The 26,529-nt window shown below is 51.0% G+C and overlaps 1 protein-coding gene and 1 long non-coding RNA gene across 5 annotated transcripts in view; one reads left to right on the plus strand and one right to left on the minus strand.

The window, feature by feature from the left end:
• Shank3 (SH3 and multiple ankyrin repeat domains 3) overlaps positions 1–26,529 on the plus strand; it is a 58,932-nt gene that overhangs the window by 22,321 nt on the left and 10,082 nt on the right. For 3 of the 4 annotated variants that reach the window (XM_051189659.1, XM_051189662.1, XM_051189660.1), the window contains exons 11-22: positions 686–959; positions 3,580–3,773; positions 4,672–4,785; positions 9,965–10,040; positions 10,268–10,350; positions 10,753–10,877; positions 10,986–11,118; positions 12,048–12,128; positions 16,492–16,515; positions 19,781–19,911; positions 20,420–20,504; positions 24,200–26,459. In XM_051189659.1, coding sequence (XP_051045616.1) covers positions 686–959; positions 3,580–3,773; positions 4,672–4,785; positions 9,965–10,040; positions 10,268–10,350; positions 10,753–10,877; positions 10,986–11,118; positions 12,048–12,128; positions 16,492–16,515; positions 19,781–19,911; positions 20,420–20,504; positions 24,200–26,459 — 3,580 coding nt within the window. The remainder of the gene's footprint in view (positions 1–685; positions 960–3,579; positions 3,774–4,671; positions 4,786–9,964; positions 10,041–10,267; positions 10,351–10,752; positions 10,878–10,985; positions 11,119–12,047; positions 12,129–16,491; positions 16,516–19,780; positions 19,912–20,419; positions 20,505–24,199; positions 26,460–26,529) is intronic. The other variant, XM_051189663.1, reaches the window with a different exon arrangement.
• LOC127225966 (uncharacterized) lies at positions 1,308–3,356 on the minus strand. The gene is made up of 3 exons (XR_007834844.1): positions 3,115–3,356; positions 2,493–2,717; positions 1,308–1,638 (listed from the first exon to the last, which is right to left on the minus strand). It is a non-coding gene; the product is annotated as an uncharacterized LOC127225966 (long non-coding RNA).

Below are 26,529 nucleotides of genomic sequence, written 5' to 3' on the forward strand. Positions count from 1 at the left end.
CCCCAGTGCTGGGGTTACAAGTGCATGCCAATATACCTGGCTTTTTCTGTGGGTGCTGAGGATTGAATTCAGGTCCTCAGTTTTGCACAGAAAACACTTTAATGACTGAGCTATCTTCTAGCCCAGTATTTTTGTTTTAAAAGATAATTGCCCAGCTTGGCAGTGGTGGCCCATGCCTTTAATTATCCCAGTACTCAGGAGGCAGAGGCAGGTGGATCTTTGTGAATTCAAGGTCAGCCTGGCTACAGAGTGAGTTCCTGGACAGCCAGGCCTACACAGAGAAGCCCTCTCTTGAAACACTAAAAAAAAAAAAAAAAAAAAAAAAAAAAAATCAATTTCCCTATAGAAAGAACTATAGATAGCAACTGAGGCATGCTGGGAGTGTGAGAAGCAGTCTTCCCCAGAGAGGAGCACACTAATTGTTTATTGAATACCAAATGATCAGTCCCAAAATCATCCATATAAGTAATATTATGTGTATTGATCTGCTTATATTTAGGAATATATATGCATATATGCATGTAATAGCAATGATAAAAGAGGCCATGAATTTGAAAGAGAGTAAGGAAGGGAATATGAAATGATTTGGAGGGAGGAAAAAGAAAGGAGAAATGTTGTAATTCTACCCCACCCCCACCCCCAGTCAATTAGTCTTCAGAGTCTAACTTGTGCCCATCTACTCTAGTACCATTCAGGGAAACCCCAAGCTATGCAAAGCGACGGCGTCTGGCTGGCCCAAGTGGCTTGGCATCCCCCCGGCCCTTACAGCGCTCAGCCAGTGACATCAACTTGAAAGGTGATGCACAGCCTGCAGCTTCTCCTGGGCCCACTCTCCGAAGCCTCCCTCATCAACTGCTGCTTCAGCGGCTTCAGGAAGAGAAAGATCGGGACAGGGATGGTGAGCAGGAAAAGGACATCAGTGGCTCCTCAGCAGGCAGGGGTAGCCACAACAAGATCAGGTAGGAGGGCATGAGAGGTCCTGAAGGGGTCAGGGTGTGTCGAGAGCTCTGACAAACCAGAGCTGAAAGGCAGGGAAAGGTACCTGTGATGGGCTGAGACCTACTGAGGAGTGCCTGGGTGGGTTTTATTCAAGCTGATCTCCAGAAGAAACTGGGGCTTGCTTGAGGATAGCAGGCAGCTGAGGGAGTTGTGGATGGAGAGGGTATGGTCCAAGTTGTGGTTAGAAAGCTCATTTGTAGCATGAAAACTGGTAGTAAGTTGGTTGGGAATGTCTTTCTGTGTAGGTTCAAAGCCTACAGGTGGGAGTTACCCTCCTCTGACCCCCAGCCCTATATACCTACAGCACTTTTTACCTTCTTCCTGAGTCTTGGGACCCTGAGAAGCCAGGGTATTTGCAGTACTGACTTCCCCATAACTTAAGAGTAGGAAGCATAGATTGGAGCTCTTAGCATTTGTAGGTTTAAGAGTGGCACCTTGCCGGCTCCTCACCCATACAGTACAAGGTATTTCCTTTGAGATGCTTTCTGGAGTGCCTGTGAGGGTTTGTCTTCTTGGACCCTTGTGCACTGTCTGTGTTAAACACTGGTTGTAGTCTTAAATTTGCCTTGTGTTCAGGGGCTGTCTTTCTTGCCTCCTGCTGTTTCTCCAGAGCCAGGTATAGAGAAGGTGTTTGGAAGTCTGTTGGAGGAAAGTGTTACATAAGCAGCATGTTGTTTTTCACAGTGTCGGCCAGCTCTTATAGCCCTACGGGTTGATGCATGCCTGGGCTGAGCAGCAATTTCTTGCTACTCAGTTAACCTCTATTACTTAGGCTGTGTCTGCTAATGTCATTGTGCAGGCTGGGGTCCTGATGCCGGGATTGGGTTGGATACTTGTTTAAAGTCACAGAGAGTAGGAATCAGCTGACTTGGGTACAGGTGTTTGGTAGAAGGTATTATTTGATGCAGCTCACATGAAGTTTTCCCTTTTGCATTGTGCCAGTATACTGCCTGATTTTCATGTTGTAGGCATGTTGGACTCCTCTCCCCCTAGGGGTGCCTGTTTGAAGCATTTACACTGCCCCTTGGGTTTTCTAAGAATGGAGTGGGGTTGGTGGCTGAAGAGTGCATTCTAGGATGTTGTAGTTTGGCAGGAGGGCTGCTTTCCGAGTGGAATATTGTGGCTGCCACTAGTCCCTTTCTTTTGTGCTTGTTTACACTTGCAGCAGGCACAGAATAAATACCTCTATTCTAGGGTCTCCAGCTCACCTGCTCTTTGGGAGGGCAGAATTCTTTCTTCTCCATATTCATTAGGTGACTGGAATGTCAGATATGCATATGTGTGTGTGTTCATGTGCTCTCGAGCCTGTGAGTGTGCTCAAATGAGAGTATGTGCATACATATGTGTGCACAGCTTGCCTCTGCGTGTCCTTACCTCCCCACCCCCCTCCCATTCTCACAGCAGTGGACCTGACTGGTTCTGAGGAAGTGGACAGTTGGGCTTGGAGCTGAGAAGCACTTAGATGAGTTGTGATACAGGTTAAGGCAGCTTACCTGGTGTGACAGTGGTCTGCCAGACAGGATGTGGCAGACCAAGTTGGGTGCATTGAGAAGGAAGATACTCTCAGACACAGGTTGCCTGTTGTTAAAAACAAAACCGATGGTGTTCATGGACCCTGGTGGGGCTGCAGTAGCTCCTTGTTGCTCCCTGTTGGCCAAGGCTGGCATGGAGCCCAGAAATATGGTCTATAGGTTCTGGCCCTGGCACCACAGTGGAGCCTACAAGGGCAAATTTGAAGCGACTCAGCAACTTAATCTCTGGTCAAAAAGCCAAGATTATAGTTGTTTAGGTGGTGTTAACAGTGTTGCATATTTCTAAGTCGCAAAGTGCTGGTCATTGGCAGAGCAGGTGAATTTGGCCTGTCTGGGTACTAGGGAGCCCAAGCAGGCTTCTGGGCAGAAAGGAAGATCAAGACCTCAGACTCTACCCAAGCCCGGAGAAGTGGCATGGGGAAGGTGGTGAACATGGGCCTAGGGACAGGTGTCTGAGATGAGAGGAGACAGGCGCAGAGGCAGGAGAATTGGGACGCCCAGTGCACGCTGGTGGCCAGGGTGCGCCCCGCCTGCCCTTCCCTGGTGCCCGAAGCCTCGGTGCCAGCCTTTCTCCAGCTCCTACCTGCCAGTTCTGCCCGGCGTCCCCCGTGCGCCCACCTTCTGGCCCTCGTTTCTCTCCAGCCGCCCGCACGGGGTCGGTCTGCTGGGGGCACCGCGGACCCAGGGCGAGCTGGCCGCCGCCGCCCGCAGAGGGAGGAGCTGGCGGAGGAGGCGGGGCGCGGAGCGGCCGTGGCTTGGAGCGAGCCCGGCGCGCCCGGGAGCGCAGCCCCGCGGCCCCCGAGCCCTGAGCGGGCGCGGCTCGTGCGCTGGCGGGAGCGGGCCGGGCGCGGCGGCGCGGCCCATGGAGCGGCCCCGGGCCGGGCCCCCGGCGGGCGGGCGGGCGGCGGGCGGGCGGTGGGCGCTGCGGCGGCGGCTGCGGTGAGGCCGGCGGCGGGGCCGGGCCGTGCGCCATGGAGGCCCCGGGCGCCGGCTTCGCGTGCCCGCTGCCCCCCGGCATCGCGTCCGTCACCTACGTGTTCGTCTACAGCCCCAGCGGGCCTGGCGGAGCCGGCCCCGCGCCCGGCCCCGGCCCGGCGTCTCCCGCGCCCCCCGCGCCGCCGCCCCGGGGCCCGAAGCGGAAACTTTACAGTGCCGTCCCCGGCCGCAAGTTCATCGCTGTGAAGGCGCACAGCCCGCAGGGCGAGGGCGAGATCCCGCTGCACCGCGGCGAGGCCGTGAAGGGTGAGGGGCGCGGGCGGGGTGAGGGGCGCGAGCGGGGTAGGGGGCGGGCCCCGGGGCACGCGGCCTGATTCATGCCATTTTTGGGGTCTCTGGGGTTGGGGTGTCCCCGGACCATTAGAGCAAGCTGCTGTGCTGGGGTCTCTGTCACCGGCCCTGGTTTTATGGGCTCCTGGCATGAAGCTCTAGCTCTGTCATGGTAGAGGTTTTGGCTCTTGTGGGGCGGTTCTTGTTATGATGGGGGCCACTGGCACCTGGGTCCTTGTGTTAGCAGGACCCTAACCCATGACGGAGCTCCCACGCCTTGTGGGGTTCCTCATTGGAAATCCTTGGGATACAGGTGAGGGGGGGGCTTGCCATCTTCAGGGGTCCGTAACAGTTGTGGTTGCCTGTGTACAGTGCACATTTCTTCCACGGATGATGCCTGTTGGGGGAGACAAGTCCCTCTCATCATAGGGCTCTCTGTCGTTATTGGGCTCCTACCTTGGGCACTCTGTGAGGTGGAAGTAGTTGTGAAGATCGGCCCTCCCGGTACATCATGTGGCTCACTCCACTGGCTGCCTCCTGATGACCCTGAGCTCTTGGCAGTGACCAAGGTTGGGGGAAGTGGTCACTGTGGGCCGGAGCAGGAGCGTGGCCCCTGCTTCTGCCTCTGTCCTCTTCAAGTGTGTCCATCTGTGTCTGTCTATCTCCCACATGCCCATCCTTTACTGAGGCCATCTGTTCAACCCTCTCTTCTCTGTGGATCTCAGAATCTCCCCAGGGAAAATGCTAGGAGGCTGTGGGCTTGGAAAGAGAGCAAGGGTTAGGGTCACAGGCACATCTGAGCCTCAGGTGGCAGGGAAGCGGGAGCCCCCCTGCTCTGCTTTGTACTGACAACCTGTCTGGCTTCTTTCCCTAGTGCTCAGCATTGGGGAGGGCGGTTTCTGGGAGGGAACCGTGAAGGGCCGCACTGGCTGGTTCCCAGCTGACTGTGTGGAGGAAGTGCAGATGCGACAGTATGATACACGGCATGGTAAGTGACCCCAGCTTTGCCCAGGGAGCCCTCAAAGGGCCTGTGCTTCTAGTCTCTCTTTGGTCTTCTCGGTAACAAATTTGGACATTCACTGAGACTGTGGAGTGAACTCAATTACACTCAAGATACATACAGATTTGTATATACATGGTAGGTAAACATACATGTCCCTAGGAACATGAGTGTGTGAACCTGACATGTTCTAAACAGCAAAGAACCTTTGCCATGCCAACAGGAGGTATGCACTCAAGGCCATCCTCTGTCCCAATGTGGGCACATGAGTTTCCCGAGATGGTGACCACCCCTCTGGTACAATCTTCCCAGAAATACCAGGTACTTGGAGCTCCCAGTTCATGAGCGACTGGTAGATAAGTAAGGAGGTCAATGTGAGAAAAGAGGCGTTTTTCCAAAGTGGACAGATTGTCCAAGTGGGCAGAGCAGGAGGCCTGGACCAGCTAAGAGGAAATGAGGCCAGTTGGGCTCCAACGAGTGGTTTGGAGTACCCTGGGGTTGATATGGTTTCAGGGCAGCTAGCTGATGAAGGATGGCCTCTGTTCTTACAGAGATGTGAAGGTGAGGGCTGCAGCTCCTGGGGCCGCTGAGCAACTGTGGTCCAATCTTGCTGAATGCTCCAATATCTAGGAAGGACGGTCCCTTTAGGTGCTGGTGAAAACAGTGGCTGGTCCTCTGCAGCCCCCGTGTGGTCTGGTTACATGTCTGGGGTATACCCTCTCACTGAGTAGTTTCACTTATTCATGGCTTATGGAGAGTAGACAGAGTGGGATCTGGGTGAAACTGATTTCACAGGTTTGGGCCCTAGTTCCAGTAAGACCAAGTAAGGAACAACGATTAGGGGCTGCACACCTGTTGAATAGGAGGAGCTAGTCTTGTGCCTTCCCTTATGGGGGTAAGGTTCTGAGAACACTGGCTCCAGGAACATTTGTTTTGAAGCTCAGAAAGGGAGAGTTGGAGTCAGACTTGGAGAGGGGCAGATGTCTGTCAGTTTCTCTTTAAGTTGAACCTTGTGTAGACTCTCAGTGGCTATGGCAAGTGTCCACATCGCCATTTCTCCCCACCCCATCTGCGGATGCATAGGCTGTTGAGAGTGGGAGATCCACATTAGCTTGAGGAAGCCAAAGAGAGTTTCAAAACAGAGATGTTGTTTGGACTGAATTCCCTAGGTAGTTTGCAGATGGGTCCCACAAGTTTCTAGGGATCCAACATAGTGTTTTAGAACTATGCCTGTTGCCAACTTCTGTATTTGAGCATTGCCAGACATGATTTTAGTATTTTTATATGAATGAAGTTGTGAACATGATCCCAGCAATCCTCAGAGATGGGGCCAGTGGTTAGTATATTTATGGGATATCATTCACCACAAGGGGCAGGGATGTTTAATTGCTTTTTATTTTGGGGCACATGCAGTTAGCTTTGTGAGGAATGGCATAACTGGAGCGGGTGGTGGGGTGAGTGGGGTGGAGGGGGCATGAATCTAATCACCAGTCCTTGGGGTCAAGGTAAAGAATAATCTTTCGGTAGGAGCTGACCGAGCAGATATTTTAGGGTCAAGATTAAGATCTGGGCAGGGCAGAGCAGTGAGTAGGATGTGTCAAAGTCACAGAGAAATGATGACAAGGGGAGACATGGGGCTGGGGGCTTTCTATCAAGCGCGGGACTCCTTAGCAGGACCACAGCTGTTATAGATGACCTGAAGGAGTGGGATTCAAAAGTACCTAGGTGGATGGGAGCTACATTTGTGGGCTTTACTATGGCTGCCTTTTGGGAGGGGCTAGGAGCAGTCATGGCCTCCCTCTGACCTCAGCAACAGTGCCTGACTTGCTGGTCTGGGCAGAACTTAATGCCTGGGATTTAGGCTGAGTTGTGCCAGAGAGCAGAGGGCATCTTAGCAACAGGAACCTGTTTCCAACAGCCCCCCCCCCTAAACTTTAATTCAGGAACCAGAGTGGGAGCAGAGGAGGGCTTTTAAAGATGAAGGACAGCTGCTGAGGTACACAGGTTAGGTCAATATCTAGCAGGTCCTGGGCATGAACTGAGCAGAGAAGATCACCTGTAGTACTCTCACAATGAGCAATGCTGAAGGTAGGAAATGCAGAGGCCAGAGAAGAGGACCAGCATACTTTCCCATGCTGTCTACATTCTCTTTTCCAGAGTGTTCTGCTTGGGAGCTGGTGCTGGGCATATTCCTTTCAGCTGGTTTTTCCCGTGTGTGATTAATAAAACCAGAACATGAATCTGTGTTACATAATAAATAGTTTGTTTGGTTGATGAAAATGTACAAAACAAGCGGCTTTCAATAGGAGCTGACCAGGATAGGACTGCTTCACTGTGCAGATCTTTTAGGGTCAGGGCTAAGATCAGGGGAGGATGGAGCAGAGAGGTGGGGAGTGTTAGCCCAGGTCACAGAGAAGGATGCAGGTCTCAGAGTAGCTGGTGTGAGAGTGGTGGGACTGGAGGGTCAACTGTAGGGCTCAGCTAGCACAGCATATGTGTGACTGGGTCAGCTTGAAGAAGGATATGCTGGAGGTTAGGAGGGATCAGGGCCCTGCTTGCATAATGGTGAGGCATCACCTGCACTGGTCTAGGGAACAGGGGTGGTTAAGTGGAGGTTTGTCACTTAGAGTAGGACAAATGGGAGTTAAGTATGCAAGCTGATATGGCTAGAATGTGATAGGCTATCAAAACCAGAGTCTTCCAGGGTGGCTTCTCCTGCTGTGTAAAGAGAGGTTCAGATGTAATAGCTCACTTACTTCGAGCCTCACATACACTGACAGGGACCTGAAGTTTGGACGAGTACTTTTCTTGATAGCCATGCCATCTGATCATCTAACCATTGCTCTATTCCTGTATGTGTCCGTCTGTCTTTTAGCTCATTTACTTATTAGTCTATCTATCTTATTTATCCAGCAACCGATCTAGTCTCCCCTTATTTCCACCCACATATCTCATCCAGCCACTCACCCACCCACCCACCCATCCATCCATCCATCCATCCATCCATCCATCCATCCATCAATCCGTCCGGCCGTCCATCCCTTCAAACCTTCATCGGCCCATCCAGCCACACACACACTTTTTGCGTTATTTTATGTCTCATCTGCCCATTTGTCCATGCATCATACATTCACCCACTCACTTAGCCAGTTGTGTTCCATCTCTTATATGCCAGGCGCTATGTTGAGCACTTGGGACCCCAGGGCTAATTACAGCTTATCTTTTGCTTTAAGAAGTTCATAGTTACCGATAAGACAGGTCAGAAAAAATTCTGTTTTTGTTGGGTATGGTGGCACATGCCTGTAATCCTTGTTCAAGGCTTAGGCTATATGAATTGAAATCTTGTTTCCAAAAAAAAAAAAAAAAAAAAAAAAAAAAAAAAAGAGTCAATACAGGGTCCTGTAGAACTCTAGTATCCAGCAGCCACATAGTTATCCAACTCCAGTTATCCCAAAGGGGCCCTGGCTCCGGTCATACATGTGGTACATACACATATATACATGCAGGGAAACACATAAAGTAAAACCAAATAAAAATCTTAAAAAAAAGAACCCCCCCCCCAAAAAAAAAACCCAACAGTAGAGAACCTAACTCAAAACTCATCGGTTCCCTCTGATCTCATCTTCTTTTTTTGCTTTCTCTGTGGCTTTGGAGCCTGTCCTGGAACTCACTTTGTAGACCAGGCTGGCCTTGAACTCACAGAGATCCGCCTGCCTCTGCCTCTGCCTCTGGAGTGCTGGGATTATTAAAGGCATGCGCCACCACCACAGGCTCTGATCTCACTTTCTATCAGTGTACCTCCCTCTGCTCCTGCTGCATCAACTCTACACTGTTCCCATCTGCTTCAGATTAATGCCATTTGCGTGTTTTCTTTGATTGCCTTACCCCCAGAAGCCCTGTACCCTCATATCTACTGTCTGCTCCCTCAACTGTCTGGACCTCTGCTCAACTCTTCTTTTTTGTGAGGCCTTTGCTGTTCCTAGAACTGTACTTTTACATTTCTTTCTTGCCTGCTTTTCTCCTTTTAGCTAACATTTTATATTTGTTGCTTGTTCATTCCACTTCTTAGAGTAGCTTGTTAACTCCTCAGAGGCAGAGACTTTGCTCTATTTAAAAATAAACAGCGCCTGGCATGTAGTAGAAGCTTAGTGAATGGTTGTTGAAGTAAAAAATTGAGTCTTGAGAAGTGCTATATAGCTAGAGAGAATGAAGGAGGGAGGTGCTGAAGGATGAAATTGAAAACAGTGGTGGTGCCATCTTGAGGCCTTCTGAGGCACTGCAAGTGGAACCAGAGGAGGAGCCATTCTGAATCTTAAGGTCTGGTTGTAGACTGAGCCTTCAGGGCATGTGCAAGGCTAAGTAAGGTTCAGCAGGAGGTATGTCCTGGCCACCTCCATAGTGGCTATGAAGAACTTTGAGATCAAAGGACACATTAATACATTCTATGGAATGTATTAACATAGTTCCATGGGATGCAGTGATATTGACATTATTATTATATTAACATAGTTCCATGGAATACAGTGAAGTTAGGGTAGGAGACAGACTTTTCTGTAATCCTTTTTCCTTATCCCTTGAATTTGTGTACCTTGCTGTTGTGAAGAAACTAGTGGGCACACTGGGATGCTTCCACACCAGTGCACATGCGCTGACAGCACAGACACACGCATGTGCGTGAGCCCAACACTTGTATGCACTGTGGGTTATACAACGACTGGAGTCATGTACAGATAACAGATAAGGCTCTCACTTTCACAATGTGACTGGGTCACAGACACACAAAGCACCAACACAGACGGCATTTATATTTTACTGTGAGGTACACATACATGTCCTCTCAGCTCTAAGGCTTGCTGACTGGACCAGTCTGCTCTTGTTTGGTTTTCTGTGTCTAGCTGGGTGTTAGTAAGGGGTGAAGGGTGGGGTGGGAGGAACGACTGCTTTCCGATTGGGCTCTAACTCTCAGAGGCCAGAATTCTCTGTATGGTTTTCTGAGCCTTTCTGCCTTAGCACTTTTGGGCCTTGAGCTCCAGGATTTGCCCCCGCCTCCCTCCCCACTCACATCTCTGCTTCAGAGTGTATGGGGACACAGATTGATTGCGCAGTTTGGGGAACTTCAGCTAGGTGCAGTCCATGACCATTTCTTGGCCCTTAATGCTCCCTCCAGAAACCCGAGAGGACCGGACCAAGCGTCTCTTTCGTCACTACACTGTGGGTTCATATGACAGCCTCACTTCACACAGGTATTGGCAGGGGCATGAACACACAGGGATACCATCTGGGCCTAGTATATCCCATGAAAGGGGAAGACAAGGTATGGGAAGGTGGGAGGGTGGGAAGGGAGTGGGTGGTTAGCTGCCCCTGTTTTTGTTATTCTGAGTTGATTTGTGCTTATGGGACCCTGTAGGGTCAGCCTGTCTGCTAGGCTTCCAGCAAGCTCCCCTCACTCAACCTTGCTTTCCCCTGTCAGTGATTATGTCATTGATGACAAGGTGGCTATCCTGCAAAAACGGGACCATGAGGGTTTTGGCTTCGTTCTCCGGGGAGCCAAAGGTAAGGGGTGTGGATTTCATGAGGAGGGTGCTGCATTGCTGGTGATGTCTTCTGTGCTCTGCCTCTGCCCCTTCCTACCGCCTTTTAAGCCCCCCCTCGCCCCCAACTGTGGTTGTATGTCTTGGTTTGGAATGTCCCACGACGAGGCAGCAGGCCCCTCTCTTTCTGCCTCCCATTCTCTTGTGGGAAGTCTAACACAGTAGAGATCCATTTGGTGAGGGTAAGTGGAGGGCTTCGCAGAGGAATGTACACTGGCTTGGGTAACCCATCTGCTGCCCACTCCACTCCAGGTTTCTATGCCTTAGTATTCAGGTGCCTTGAGGTGGCTGGGGTTGCTTTGTTGAGCTTTCGAACAAGAGCTGTGCTTGTGAGTGAGTGCCTTGCATCTTGCTCTCCCTGCAGCAGAGACCCCCATTGAGGAGTTTACACCCACACCTGCCTTCCCTGCACTCCAATACCTTGAGTCTGTAGATGTGGAAGGTGTAGCCTGGAGGGCTGGGCTTCGAACTGGGGACTTCCTCATCGAGGTGAGGCTCATCCTTTCCTTGCCCAGCAGGACGGGAGGGGGTTACTAACTCCTGAGCTCCGAGGGAGGTGACACTTGGGTACATGCCCTGGCTGCTTATCTATCCCAGGTGAATGGAGTGAATGTCGTGAAGGTTGGACACAAGCAAGTAGTGGGTCTCATCCGTCAGGGTGGCAACCGCCTGGTCATGAAAGTGGTGTCTGTGACCAGGAAACCGGAAGAGGATGGTGCTCGGCGCAGAGGTGAGGGCCCAGTCTTCTGGGTTCTACCCTTGGTACTTGACCCTAGCCCTTTGACTTCAGGTCCATTCCTCTCCCCATCTCTGATCTGCTGACATCACATTCCTGCCTGAGATGAGATAAAATATCCTTATTGCTGCACACAGGTCCTTGGTGGTAGATGCCTGACCCCCAGGCCAGGCCTCTGATCCCTGATCTAAGATTCCCCCTCCTCAGATCCCTGTCCCCTTCTTCTATGAATCCCCCAGCCCTGGTGTGGCAGAGCCCTCCTTCCCGACTGCCAGCAGCTGCCTGGAGGCCGGGTTGTCATGGCAACTGTGAGGTTGACGCTGCTGCTGCTGCTGCTGCTTATTGTGCAGGGAAGGGGGAGGCGGCACCTGAGGGAAGAGGAAAAGCGTCTTCTCCCCGCGCCGACGCCAAAGACGCGGCACAGCCTGGGCCTAAGAGGCTTTGCCGCTGGCCCAGCCCAGGTGTACGGCTTGCCAGGCCACCCTGTGGTCTCATAAAGAGCAGTGGTACCTGGGCCTGGGTGCTTTAGGCAGCAGGAGGTAGTCTGGCAGGAAATCCACCCAGCCCCCCATGGGTGGTGCCCACTCACTGGGGCCTTGGAGCCCGAAGGGTGGATGCTCAGATCAGAGCCGGCCAGCCTCCTAAGCTCTGCTGGTACTCCTACTACCATTTGAGGCCTTGGTTCTGGGAGTCTTAAGGGCCCTAGGGGCCCAGCTGCCCTGGCCCCACTGCTCCCTGAGCGCCTCACGCCATGAAGAAGTTTGCATCTAGCCGCAGCCTGAACAAGATCTTGGCACAGTGTGACTCGTCTTCAAGGGAGTACGAGGAAATCCAGGCAGTGGAGCGCAAGTGGCACTTGCACCTGGCCACGCCGCGCCGCCTGCTGCTAGACAGGAGGGCCAAGGCCTCCCTCTTCTTTGCAGCCCCACCACCCCCAAAGAGGGCCCCCAGCACCACACTGACCCTGCGCTCCAAGTCCATGACAGCTGAGCTTGAGGAACTCGGTGAGCATTGAGGGTGGACAGGGGTGGATGGTCTACAAGGGGCTGGCCAGAGTGGGATGGGCACAGGCCATTCGGGAGGTCAGTGGTGCTGAACTGGAGCTAAGGCCAGGTAGAGACAGATGGTTGTGGAGACAGATCAGCAGTTACTTAGGGAATGGACTGGAGTGATGGGGAAGAAAATTGGGTACCTGTGTGGTGAAGAACGAGTTGCTGGAATTGGGCAGGGCCAATCAGGACAGATGGCTGGGGAACGACGTCTGGCCCTGTAGCATGCCCGCATGCATGCACATGCATGTGTGTGAGTGCTTTCCCTGGTTCTGTGCTTTTCCACTAAGACTTTGCTCTTGCATTTCAACCTAGCTGGCAAAGAGCAGTGGTAGGGCAACCTGCTACTGGGTCTGACTGGCACGAGCTGGGTCATGTTTGTGTTTCTTAGTTGATAACCTGTTCACTTACCTGCAGAGTGAGTCTGCTGACCCAGCGGGGGCATTGTGAGCACCTCTAACACAGTGAGGGGATGGGGCCTAGTGAACTGTGGGAGGCGGAACAAAGTATGTTAGGCTTTGATACAGTCCCAGGTTGACTACAAACAGCCTCAAACAGCCTCATTGTGGGCATGTCCTGACATATGACAGTTACCAGCTTTATCATGGCCATGTTCCTTATGCATAACACATCCTTATATGCATGTGCACATATATGGCAATTTCCAGCCTTGTTACAGGCAGGTCTCATGTACATGACTACAATGTTCTGACATGGATAAAAGTAACCAGACTCGTCATGGACGTGTCCCATGTACATGACCACCATATCTTGACAAGTATAGCAGTTACCAGCCTTGTCATGGGCATGTCTCATATGCGTGACTGTATCTTGACACATATGCCAGTTAACCTTGTCATGGACATGTCTCATATTCACAGCCATGTCCTGACATGTGATATTTACCAGCCTCGTCATAGGTATGTGCTATATGCATGATCACATCTTGACACATAGGACTGTTATCAGTCTCATCATAGGCATGTGCTGATGTATGTGATTTTTATTGTTATTGTGGGCATGTGCTAATATATTGACTGTTAAGAGCCTTATTGTGAGTGGTTATTGGTTAACAGTTTTATGGTAGGTATATTGTAACACATGTGACAGAGTGAAACATTCTTTGCTTCTGTGGTTTGAGTCTAGTTTCAGTCAATGAGGCTGGAAGTTGTGCTGTGGACCTGTGAAAGCCAGGGACAACCACAGGCACTGCAGTTAGCATACGGTGAACTGGAGGGGCTGGAGAGATGGCTCGGTACTTAAGAGTGCTTGTTGCGCCTGCAGAGGACCCAGGTTTGGTTTCCAGCACCTACATAGTGGCTCATGACCATCTGTAACTCTAGTTCTATAGAATCCAACTCATCTGACCTCTGGGTGGTGGCAGTGGGGGGCACCAGGCATGAATGTAGTATGCATATCTGTCCGTCTGTCTGTCTATCTATCTACTTATCTGAAAAATAGCTAAATCAATGCTGGGTGTTGGTGGCGAACACCTTTAATCTCAGCACTGGTGAGGCAAAGGCAGGTGAATTTGAGACCAGCCTGCTCTACAGAGCTAGTTCCAGACAGGCTCCAGAGAAACCCTGTCTCAAAAAACCAAAAAAAAAAAAAAAAATAAAATAACAGGAGATAAGAGTATGAGAGTAAAGTAAAAGGCTAAAGTTACTATAAAAGGCAAGAAAACTAACAGAATTAATGTAATTAACAGCGTAAGAGGAACATGTTCCAGAATCTTTAACTAAGTGAAACAAACAAAAAACTACAGATGAGAAAAGTCTGTGGCTTGGATACACAGTATCCAGGGTTCATTAAAAAACATAGCACTGAGTAAGAAGATTAGGCCCAGCCTACCCAGAATCAGTTTAGGAAGCAGATGATGAGATAGAACAAGGACCAGTCAGGGGACATAAGGACATGAGAACATTCAAGGAGACCTCAACATCTACTTGATAGGGATTCCAAAGGAAAATAATAGACAGGCTAAGGTGTTCCCACAAGTAAACAGAAATGTGAGACTTATATTTTTTTTTGCAACATGCTTCTTCAGAATAATCGGTTAAGAGTAAAACTTGAGAATACCATGGAAAAATCTTCCCAGAGCCAGCAGAGGGAGCCAATTGGCTTAGAAATGAGTGCTGGTTTGCTTTCAGACTTTGATGCTAGAAGGTAGAAAGAAGATGGTGAAAAGTGGGGTGCCCACTAATCACTCATACTAGCCAAACTTGTTGACAAGAGTGAACAGAGGCACTGGCAGATGTCTGACCTTAGGTTTTAATCTAACCTGGGTTAATCTTAGGGAGCAGACCCATGACATGGATCAATACACCAGTATGAATAGACAGCTGGGTCTGATTGGACATCAGTATGGCCCTGGAGTTTCTTGCTAGAAGCTGTCCCATAACCAGCTCAGAAAGGCCCTACCTACTTTGCACTCTTGGAACTGAGAGGCAGCCCTGTGAGAGCAGGAGAGCTGTGTCTGGCTACAGCCTTTGCCTGTAGAAATGGGAACAGAAGAGTTGAGTTTTCCCCTCTGCTCCAGAAGCCTTGGGAGAGGGTCACACCAGTTACATTATAGTCCTTGGTGGGCCAGAGGAGCGGGGTATCATATTTCTGAGTAGTGTCTGGAAGGGGTGTGGGGGTAGTTCAGTAGGAACCTCAGCCTTCATTTCTGGGCCCAGAATTGTAGTTATTGAAACTGGAACCAGGTTCACAATGGGACTGTGTTTAGAGAAAGACCCAACAGTCAGGGACCCAGTAAGCTTCTCTAACTCAAAGACACCTCTCTTAAGAGGTGATCTGGTCCTTCTGGGAGTGCCTGATTTGAAGAAGCCAGAGCAACATAGAGTTCTCCAAGTATCCAACAGAACATTCCACAATCCAATGGTTTTGTTTTTTGTTTGTTTGTTTGTTTGTTTGAGACAGGATCATTCTGTAGCCCAGGCTGCTGTTGAATTGTTTATGCCTCCTGAGTTCTGGGATTGCAGGCATATACTCCCGTGCCTGGATTTGTTTGTGTTTTTAAAAGTTAGAAATAAGACATGTTGAGTCAGCACTGTTATAAACATGCCTATCCTGCCACTCACTGATAGAACCCTCTAGGAGCCATGTTTGTCAAAAAGATGACCTGAATTCCTGGAAAGAAAAAAAAAGTGTGAGGTGAGGGGGATGTGGGCTCAGAGGTAGAGGCCTGTGCAGGTGTAGAGGGTGAGGCAAGGCGATGCAGGAAGAAGAGGATGAGTTCCGGAGAACTAATGGAGTGAGCAGAGGCTGATCCAAGATTAAATAAAGTGAAATTGTTGGTGGCTTTCAGAAATCAGTGGGAGAACTCTGTAGTATAGTACATACCTATCACTCAGGAGGTTGAGGCAGGAGGGTTGCTGTGAGTTCCAGGCCTGTGTGGGCTACAGAGTGAGTTCAAGGTCAACCTGCTTATGTAGCAGGATCCTGTCTCCAAAAGAGAAGGGTTGTTCATAAGAGTCAGGTGGAGAAAAAGCATTCTCACTCTCATTCTAGTCTGGGGCTCATTTAGCGTGTATATGTATGTATGTCACACACACACACACACACACACACATACACACACATATATATATCAGCTTGAATCAGGGACATCAGTTAATGGGGACCCATGTCAGGGCCCTAACGTGGTCATACTGTTCCTGTTCATTAATTTAGGTAAAATTAAGACGTTCCTTAATTTCTGGGACTTTGTTTTGTGATAAGGTCAGGGTGGGTCCCTGCTACTATCTTAGTCTAGAAAAGATGTCTTTACCAAACATGTATTGTCTGCTTTGCTGCTTATATCTGCTTGCTGCTAGGAACCTGCTTTGGAATATGGAGATGTGTATCAGTGGTGGAGCATTTGCCCAGCATGTTCAAGGCCCTGGGTTCCATCTACAGTACTGCAAAAACAAAACCCAGCCGACATCTCAGTGAAGAATGTTCATAGATGACCACTTTAGTTAATAGCAGACTCTGAACTTTGTTTTTTATAGTTACATATCTTCATTCTTAACAGATATTTGGCTGCTCCAAGTACAGTTTAATTGTGCACATGTTTGTGTGTGCATGTGTGTGAATGTGCATGTACACACAGCATGTGTTCCTGCTTTTGCTTGTTCTCTTCTAGAGTTTTAGAGCATTGGTAGGCTTGTGCTCCTGGTCTAAGGAGGTATAGATGGGGACAGACCTATGAAGGCCTGATAGTTGGGAGGAAGGGGTGGGGAGAACAGGGTGGGGAAACCATCGGACAAATGGCCCAGGTGCTGTGGAATAAAAGCTTCCGCTTACTCCCTTTGTTCTGTTTCTCAATTCCAAGCTTCCATTCGGAGAAGAAAAGGGGGTAAGTCTTCTATGTTTTTAGGCCTGGCTTGCCTGTCCCTACCAAGGGGGCACTGGTGTGTGATGAGGTCCAGTTCAAGTTAGAGTGGTCTGGAATCTGGCATACGCTCTTGTTCCTGCCTGGGGATTTGGTAGGGACAGGTGAAGGGCCTTGGAAGGATGGATGGGGAGTTCCCAGGGGTGTCACTGGGATTAATAGGGAATACAACCGTAGTCCTTGTGGGTTCAGGTGAGCTCAGGGATGTGACCTATAGAGATAGTCTTGTGGGGAGATGGTGGGAAAATTCATGGTGGGGGCTCCTGCAAATGTCATGGCCTGGAGTTGGGGAGGGGCATGGTCTGAGGGTCAGACCATGGAGTTCAGGGCAGCCAGATACCTAGGCTGTGTTGGAATGGTGGTATTAGGGTGTTAGGCTCTGCTCTGTGCAGTATCTTTTGTCCTTTTCTTTGCCCAAGCCAACTTAATGCTGATGAGTTGTAGGATTGAGCCCAGAGGAGAGCTGCTTCAGAATAGGGATTGGAATCTGTCAGCATTGGGAAGGGAGCTGGACTCCTCTGCTCAGACCTCCTCTCCTGCCCCAGGCTGTTTACTTCAGTATCCCCTCTTCTGGTTCCATCCTTGTGTCCTTTGAGGCTCTTTCTCATAAGATTTGTGTGTCCATCATGGCTGCAGAGGACACAGTGTCCAAATGGGGCCAGAGACTCTAGGGCTGAGGCTGAGGTCCAGCATCTGGGGAAGTCTTCCCCAGCTTCTGCTGCTTCCTTTGCCTCTTGAGATATGCTCATAGCCCAGGGTATGTGGATTTGTGTATCCAGCATCCCTTCCCCTCTTAAGTTCTGATGCACTGGGCTTTGCCTGGGCAGGGGGATTCTCTAGTGGTTATCATATGATACTAGAGCCCCCCACCCCACCCAGTCTCCTCTGACTGAGATTGTAGGGCTCCCAGGATGCTATGCTGTGGTCATGCACTTCTTCCAGCTGTGGGGGAAATGGCTGGTTTGTCACCTCCATGGGTGCTTTTTTTCATCCTTGCTTGGGTTTCTAGTGTACTTTGCCCTGAACCCAGATGGCTGGCCCCTTGGAATGCTGGTGGAGATGACTACACTTGGTTCCTAGTGGATTTTATTTAATTTTTTAAAATATGTAAAATAATCTAGGATTATGTTTTCTAATTTTTGGTATGGATTTATGTTGGGAAAAAGTGGTCAACTTTTCATGTGTAGAATTCTTGGAAACAATTCTTGCTTGGCCTTACCACTAATCTAATGGAACGTAACTGCTTAGAACTCTTGGAACAGGTTCTGTATTATTATTATTATTATTATTATTATTATTATTATTATTATTATGAGACATTCTCCAAGTTCATGGCTCAGGTGACAGTGTGACTTGGTATTTTGAGAATAGAAGGGTGTCTAGGACAAGTATCCCCTGAAGGTGGGCACAACCTTCAAGAGTTGAATATGGTGTAGAGACAGTTGGAGCCTGAGGCTGTTGAGTGAGGACAGGCACATAAAAGCACTCCCCTAACCTCTGGTATACACCTGAACAGTGACCCTGAGTGGGCTCTGCCAGAGGTACTTAACCATATCTCAGACAGCCTTCAGCTTCATTAAAGGTTTCTGAAAATCCTTTCCCCTGCCGAAGTGGTTTCCCCCTGTAGTTGTCTGATCCCAGCTTTGTAATCTTGCTTTAGCCTTCCAAAGAATGGGATGACAGGGTTGTTGTTTTTTTTTTTTCTCTCTACTTTTCCTGCTGTGAGGATAAAGTACAGTGCTTGAGGAAGGAAGGATTTATTTGGCTCTCAGTTTGAAGGCCTCTCCATCCCTAGTTGGGAAGAACAGAATGATGAATATTCTTGCTAAGCTGGTTTTCTTTTTTTTTTTTTTTTCCCCTTTTTAAGCAGTTTTGGACCCAAGCTCAGGAAATAGTACTGCCCACTTTTAGGGTGGGCCTTTTCACATCAATGGACAGGGTCAAGATAATCCCTCACAAGTGTGTCTGGAGGCTTGTGTCCTGGGTGATTCTGAATTCTCTGTCAAGTTGACCACACTAACCATCATACATGGTGTGCCACCACACCAGATTCTCTACATTTTTTTTTGATAAAATAATACTTTTCTTTCTTTTGAGGGGAGTGTGGTGTATGTAAGTATGTGCTTGTACATGCATATATCTGTTCGTGTGTGTGTAGGTCAGAGATCTATCTGCTGGGTGTCTCTTCCTCAGTCATTCTTTGTCTTACTCTTTGGGACAGGTTCTCTCACTGAACCCAGAGCTTACCACTGGGACTAGAGTAGGTAGCCAGAGAGTCCGGAGGACCTGTGTGTTTCTACTTCCTGGTGCTAAGGTTACAGGCAGGTACTGCCGGGCTCAGTGTTTGATGTGGGCACTGGGGATCTGAACTCAGGCCTCCGTGCTTGCACAGCAAGCATTTTTACTGACTGAGCCATATCCCCAGCCCCCAAAGTCCCATTTTTAAAACAGTAACTTTAATAAAAAAAATGATTCCACAAAGCTTTTCATTTTATAACAGATGTGACAGGAATGTGCCTGAGGCCGCCTGGTGCTCTCATCCAAACCCTTCTTAGGCATCAGCCTTAAACGGATCTGAAGTCTGAGGAGTTTGGGTGGGTAGGCTCTCAGTGAGGAAAGTCCTTTCCACACCACACCCATTTCTCCACTTTCCTCACCTCCCATCCCACTGATGCCATCTTTCTGTATGGGCAAGGATGAAGGAACTATGGCTCTTGTTTTGTAGTGAACCACTCTTGATACCCAGCCCCAGTTTTGTTCTTAGGAGATATTTCCCATCTGTCCTTTCATTCCTTTGTTATCAAGCTTATGAATATCTATCTGTCCCTGGGACAGTGCTCCCACTAGAAATAGCTTCCCGTAGAGAGTGGTAGAGGATAGGCCGTGTTCCAAGAAAAGGCACTGGGCAAAAGGGAGAGGCGAGAGACAGGGAAATGGATCTAACTGGTCTGTCTCTGAGTCTGATCTCCCTATGGTCAGTCATTGTGTCATTCCAAGTGGCCACAGAGATACCCAGGGTCTCCTTAAGGGCAGACTTTGGCTGGTTCGGGAACTGGGTCCTGAGGTCTGAGGCTGTTGATGGGATGCATGGTCTAGGGCCCCAGGCAGTGAGAGACTAGGGGTGGAGGGGTTCATTGGATCATCAGTGCCATGGGGCTGGCACCTGTGAGTGTGGCAGTGAGGCAAGGTGGCTCTGGGGCTGAGGTTGCATCTCTTTGGTTGTGTGCAGAAAAGTTGGATGAGATCCTGGCAGTTGCTGCGGAGCCGACACTGAGGCCAGACATTGCAGATGCTGACTCCAGGGCAGCCACTGTCAAGCAGCGGCCCACCAGCCGGAGGATTACCCCTGCCGAGATCACCGTAAGCCAGCCTTGGGCCAGGGCTCTGGGATGGTCAGGTCCAGGGCCTGGGGATCAGAGGGTCATGCGCCTCTCTTTTGAGGTAAGAGTTTTTTTATTTGGAGCCCTTCTCTAGAGGAGGTGGAGCTCTCCATAGCCTCTCTGGGAGATGTCCAGGACCATCTCAGCCCATAGAATATTTGTAGTTCAACTTGCTTCTATGGTTGCAGCTTTTAGTGCCTCTGACCTCGGTCAGATTCTGTGTCACCCAGGGACTACAAGGGTCCATGACTTTGCTGAGCTTATGGCACAGCATATGCCTATTTAGAAGGCATCCATAGCCCATCTGGCACTGTGGATTCTTTCTCTCTCTCTATTCAGACTATGAAGGCCCCTACTGAGCCTGGGCACTAGTGCCTTCGGGGTGTCTGGTGTGTGGGTCTCTGGTCTAGCTTAGGATGGGTGGGCTGGATGGAGAACTGGGTTCCAGTGCCCAGGAACTTCCATGTTCCTCCCTGACCCCCCCACAGTCATTGTTTGAGCGCCAGGGCCTCCCAGGCCCAGAGAAGCTGCCGGGCTCTCTGCGGAAGGGGATTCCACGGACCAAATCTGTAGGTATGGCTGGGCTGAGGGACCGCTTGGGGTTGGGATGGCTGGGCTGGGGTGGGCGGCTTCAGGGTTGGAGGACCCCATCTCTCTCTGCAAGGCTCAAGGATGCCATTTGTTTATGGATCTGAGTTTGTTCTACTTAGAGATGTGCTGTGGGAAGACACCCTTGAGGTTCTTTGTCCCAGCCTGCCTCTCTCCATCCATGGGCACCCTTGGTCCTTCCTATCTATCTCTTCTGCCTTATACAGATAACAACTGCCACCAGGACAGCTATTTCCTGTCCTGTCAGCCAGAGTGCAGGTCTAGTTTTTCATCCTAAAATTAGTCTCTCCTTGAACCTGCTCCATCTCTCCAGGTAGTATCCTCTCTCCCCATCCCTTCACGGTCAGACCCGAAAGGTCACTCATAATTGCTGTCGTATCCCCATATGCTCATAAGTTGGAAGCAGCTGGGTCTCTCCACAGCCAAATTGAAGCTGTTCCCACTTGGGTCACCAGCAGCCTCAGGGCATTTCCCCTGGCAGACACGATTAGCCTTCCTCTTACTGACCTCAGTTGGCATTTGTTTCTTTGCATCCTCCTCTGCAAAACTCTTTGTATTGTGGGAGTGAATTTCTTGCTGCCCCCTCTTTTCTTGCCTGCTTTTGTTCAGCATATCCAAGCAGCAGGCCAGCTCAAGGCTGTCCATCATAAGTGTGGAACTTCATCATTCCCTGGCCACAATCACACTCCACACTTGGTTGCCTCTTCTAATCCCAGGCCAGGATCTGTAACAAACCCTGCTTATTATGTTTCTCAGGCATCTATGCTCCTTGACACATTGACTCATCATCTACCTGTTCATATACATCCTACCACATTCACTGTCTATTCCATATCAGAATAAACTCCTGCTCAGCACAAGGACAGGCCAGACATGAGGTGTTTATATGCACACTTTCACTTAATACCTATAGCAACCATATTGGGGGGTATTTTACTTAAGGAGAGTTAAAATGAGTTGCCCAAAGTCACATAGCTGCCATGCCTGTACTTCCTGTCCATTCTTAAGCCAAACAGCTATCCAGTTGTGCCCATTACCCATTCTGGAATTTCTGCTTACTCTAAGCTAGCCCTAGGCTAGATCTGCGTCTTAGTTGGAAGGTGACATGTCTATAGTTAGGTCAGTTGAATAGTTATAATGTGGATGTCAAAGTACACATAGAAATGGAGACTGAGTGGGGAGGTTCAGACACACATGAACATCAGCATGTACACTTAGAATAACAGGGCAGAAGTTTCCTGGGGATGGTGGGGCAAATGTCTGATGGCGGCCAGTGTGTAAAAAGCATGGGTGTATTTGTGGGAGAGTCCTTCATGGGCTGAGAGTGGGGTAGGGAAAGGTAGCTGGTGAGAGACTGCAGTTACTACTTTCTGCTCTCCCAAGCATTGTGGCCATCTTCTATGGTTTATTTCCTGCCTCACTTGCCTTATAACTGTGTTCAGGACAGGCTTGTCTTGTCCTGGGTCCACAGCCTTGTCTTCCCCATGTCCTCTTGCAGTGAATCTCTTTTCTAGTCCTGTCTCTCTGGCAAAGGAAGCTTTCTGTAGTATATTTATCACCTGATATCCCTCCATCTGGTCCTGTGTGAGTTCCTGTGGTCTCAGGGTCCTCAGAGCAGCAATAGCCCTGCCCTGCTTCATCTGGGATATCTGTTGCTGACTCTGTGGCATGAGTCATGCTACGCTTATTGCTCCTTGCCTGCTTTCACTCTTCTGGATGGTCTTTCCCAGAGCTGACTACTGTAGACTCAGATCTATGGACTTGTCATGTAAGCCTCAAGCTCCTTGATAAGCCGACCAACTCCTCCTAGCTGGATATAGTTGGCCAGTGAGGTAGCAGGTGTTCAACTTTAGTTCCCCATGGCTGGCACATTGCCAATTGCCAGCATGGCCATTGGCTAAATTCTTAGGCTCCGTGGACTCCCACTTCAGATCTGGCTACTTGCTCCTGGGCATATAACTTTTGGAACCCCAGGACCATAGTCTACAAACATGAATACTACCAGTAAGGACTGTTCAGGTTCTTCCTTGAACATTGTCGAAGTAGTTGCAACAGCCCTTTGACCCAGGCTCTGTGTTTTTTGAGCACACAACCAGTACCTAGGAAATAGTTCTGCTGTGGACTGACAGACAGAGAGGGTCTTTCTTTATTCTGTTGTCAGAACAGACCCCTATTCTGTTCGAGGCAGGTGATTTTACCCTCAGGTGCAGCCTACCATGACATTAGTATTAAATTCCACCCCCTCTTTCATTGTCACACATCATTCCTGCCTTCTGTAACCTTAAGATCTATGTAAGTTCTTCCTACATAGCTCCACCGAGCACACAGGCTTGTGAATATTCCTGTGCTGTGTGGGAATGACATCAAAAGCCCAAGGCCAGCTAGGCAGACCTTGAAATAACCAGTGATGACCTCAGTTGTCTTTCTTGGTGTTGGTTACCTGTAACCTTGAACTGTAAACCATTAATAGCCCCATGACAGGGGCAAGTAAGGTCCTGTGATGAAACAGGTTCCTAAAAGTGACTTGTGTGAAGCTGAAATTCAATCCTAAATTTGCACAAACCTACCTTTGCTGGTAGCCCTGAGACATAGTGTGTCACTACTTTTAAGGTCGGCTGCTCAGTATTTACAAGTCTCACTGTATGGAACTCTGCACAGGTGTCTACATTATAGCTGAAATAATAAGGAGGTTCTGTAAGGGTCTAGCCTAATGACATCTCTAGATAGGAGGATGAGGGTAGCCTATGAGAGAACCGGCCCAAGTGGGCCTTATACCCTGGCTTGGGGGTAACATAAGACAGTGGGGTAATACTGACACATGCCTTGGGTGCTTGACCTTCAATTCTAGTTTAGTTTATCCATCCATTCTTCCTTCCATCTACCTATCCAGCCTCTGTAAACCTTAGCCTCTGACTAGGGTACCAACTTTTTAGTGCCCTGCAGCCAGTCCTTGAGAGTCTCTCCAAGGAACGGATGGAGCTCATTTTCCAGCCTCCTACCCTGGTTATCGGTACCACTTCTTCCAGATGCAAGGGTCCATTACCAATATCCTGCATTCCCTCATTTATGTTATACTTTGGGTGTTGGGGGGGTAGGGGTTGTCTTTCTGACCACATTTCTTTCCATCTCTAGTTGCCATCAGGTCCTCTGTTGGCTCCTGCTTGTTGAGCACTGAATTTTTTTGAGTTGGTTTGCTCATCCTTGTGTGGGAAGCCCCTAACTAACCCCCCTGGTTCCTCTCAACAATTTTGTGGGGGTGGGGGGTGGGGCTGCCTATACCCTCCTGGTGTCTTCTCATGGCCTGCTCCATGCCCACAGGGGTTAGGGAGATAGATCTTGACCTCAGTCCAGGCAGTCAGAGTTTGGGTCCTGTCCCACAGCTCCTCTGTAGGAGCAGCCCTCCACACTGTGGTTGGGGCTTCTGGACCCTCCAACAGAGCTCTCCCTTCCGGTACAGATTTGGCACAGAGCATGGATGGCTTACTCAGGGCTCTTGCTCTCTTCTTTGGCTTTCCATGGGCCCTGATCCCATCTTCCTTGGTGGGGCTGTGTCCTCTCAGGGATGCAGGCAGGATAGGACTGGCCAGTGGTACTGGGTCCAGAGAGGCCTTTCAACGGCCGACATCCTTGCCAGACTTACCTGGCCCCTCCGTCCCCAGGGGAGGACGAGAAGCTGGCATCCCTACTGGAAGGGCGCTTCCCACGCAGCACATCAATGCAGGACACAGCGCGTGAAGGTCGTGGCATTCCGCCCCCGCCGCAGACTGCCCCACCACCCCCACCGGCGCCCTACTACTTCGACTCTGGGCCACCTCCCACATTTTCACCGCCGCCACCGCCTGGCCGGGCCTATGACACTGTGCGCTCCAGCTTCAAGCCAGGCCTGGAGGCTCGCCTGGGTGCCGGGGCCACTGGTCTGTATGATTCTGGCGCGCCTTTGGGCCCGCTGCCCTACCCTGAGCGTCAGAAGCGTGCCCGCTCCATGATCATCTTGCAGGATTCAGCACCAGAAATGGGCGACATACCCCGGCCTGTGCCTGCAGCTACACCACCTGAGCGCCCCAAGCGCCGGCCTCGGCCTTCTGGCCCTGATAGCCCCTATGCCAACCTGGGCGCCTTCAGTGCCAGCCTCTTTGCTCCGTCGAAACCACAGCGCCGCAAGAGCCCGCTGGTGAAGCAGCTTCAGGTGGAGGACGCTCAGGAGCGTGCGGCCCTGGCCGTGGGTAGCCCGGGCCCAGTTGGTGGAAGCTTTGCACGAGATCCCTCCCCAACGCACCGGGGGCCCCGGCCGAGTGGCCTTGACTACGGCTCTGGAGAAGGCATGGGGCTCACATTTGGCGGCCCTGGCCCTGGCCCCGGCAAGGAGCGGCGCCTGGAGGAGAGACGCCGTTCCACTGTGTTCCTGTCTGTGGGTGCCATCGAGGGCAGCCCTCCCAGCCCAGATCTGCCATCCCTTCAACCCTCCCGCTCCATTGATGAGCGCCTCCTGGGGACAGGCGCAACCCCTGGCCGCGATTTGCTGCTCCCCTCCCCCGTCTCTGCCCTGAAGCCATTGGTCAGTGGCCCCAGCCTTGGGCCCTCAGGCTCCACCTTCATCCACCCTCTTACTGGCAAACCCTTGGATCCTAGCTCACCCTTAGCCCTTGCTCTGGCTGCCCGAGAGCGGGCTCTGGCCTCGCAAGCACCTTCCCGGTCCCCCACACCTGTGCACAGCCCTGATGCTGACCGCCCTGGACCCCTCTTTGTGGATGTGCAAACCCGAGACTCTGAGCGAGGGCCGTTGGCTTCACCAGCCTTCTCTCCTCGGAGCCCAGCCTGGATTCCAGTGCCTGCTCGCAGAGAGGCCGAGAAGCCCCCTAGGGAAGAGAGGAAGTCACCAGAGGATAAGAAATCCATGATCCTCAGCGTTTTGGACACATCCTTGCAGCGGCCAGCTGGTCTCATTGTTGTGCATGCCACCAGCAATGGACAGGAGCCCAACAGGCTAGGGGCTGAAGAGGAGCGCCCCGGTACTCCGGAGCTGGCCCCAGCCCCCATGCAGGCAACGGCTGTGGCAGAGCCTATGCCAAGTCCCCGGGCCCAGCCCCCTGGCAGCATTCCAGCAGATTCTGGGCCAGGCCAAGGTAGCTCAGAGGAGGAACCAGAGCTGGTATTTGCTGTGAACCTGCCTCCTGCTCAACTGTCCTCCAGCGATGAAGAAACTAGGGAGGAGCTGGCCCGCATTGGGCTAGTGCCACCCCCTGAAGAGTTTGCCAATGGGATCCTGCTGGCCACCCCACCCCCTGGACCGGGTCCCTTGCCCACCACGGTACCCAGCCCGGCCTCAGGGAAGCCCAGCAGTGAGCTGCCCCCTGCCCCTGAGTCTGCAGCTGACTCTGGAGTAGAGGAGGCTGACACTCGAAGCTCCAGTGACCCCCATCTGGAGACCACAAGCACCATTTCCACAGTGTCCAGCATGTCCACCCTGAGCTCGGAGAGTGGGGAACTCACTGACACCCACACCTCCTTTGCCGATGGACACACTTTTCTACTCGAGAAGCCACCAGTGCCTCCCAAGCCCAAGCTCAAGTCCCCGCTGGGGAAGGGGCCGGTGACCTTCAGGGACCCGTTGCTGAAGCAATCCTCGGACAGTGAGCTCATGGCCCAGCAGCACCATGCTGCCTCTACTGGGTTGGCTTCTGCTGCTGGGCCTGCCCGCCCTCGCTACCTCTTCCAGAGAAGGTCCAAGCTGTGGGGGGACCCCGTGGAGAGTCGGGGGCTCCCTGGGCCTGAAGATGACAAGCCAACTGTGATCAGTGAGCTCAGCTCCCGTCTGCAGCAGCTGAACAAAGATACACGCTCCTTGGGGGAGGAACCGGTTGGTGGCCTGGGCAGCCTGCTGGACCCTGCTAAGAAGTCTTCGCCCATTGCAGCAGCTCGGTGAGCAGGGTGATGTGGGGAGGGGCCTGTCCCCCTGTCTTTGTTCTTCTGTTCATCTGTAGGCTTCCCT

The sequence above is a fragment of the Phodopus roborovskii genome, unplaced genomic scaffold (assembly GCF_943737965.1).
Source record: "Phodopus roborovskii unplaced genomic scaffold, PHOROB, whole genome shotgun sequence".
Lineage (NCBI taxonomy): Eukaryota > Metazoa > Chordata > Mammalia > Rodentia > Cricetidae > Phodopus > Phodopus roborovskii.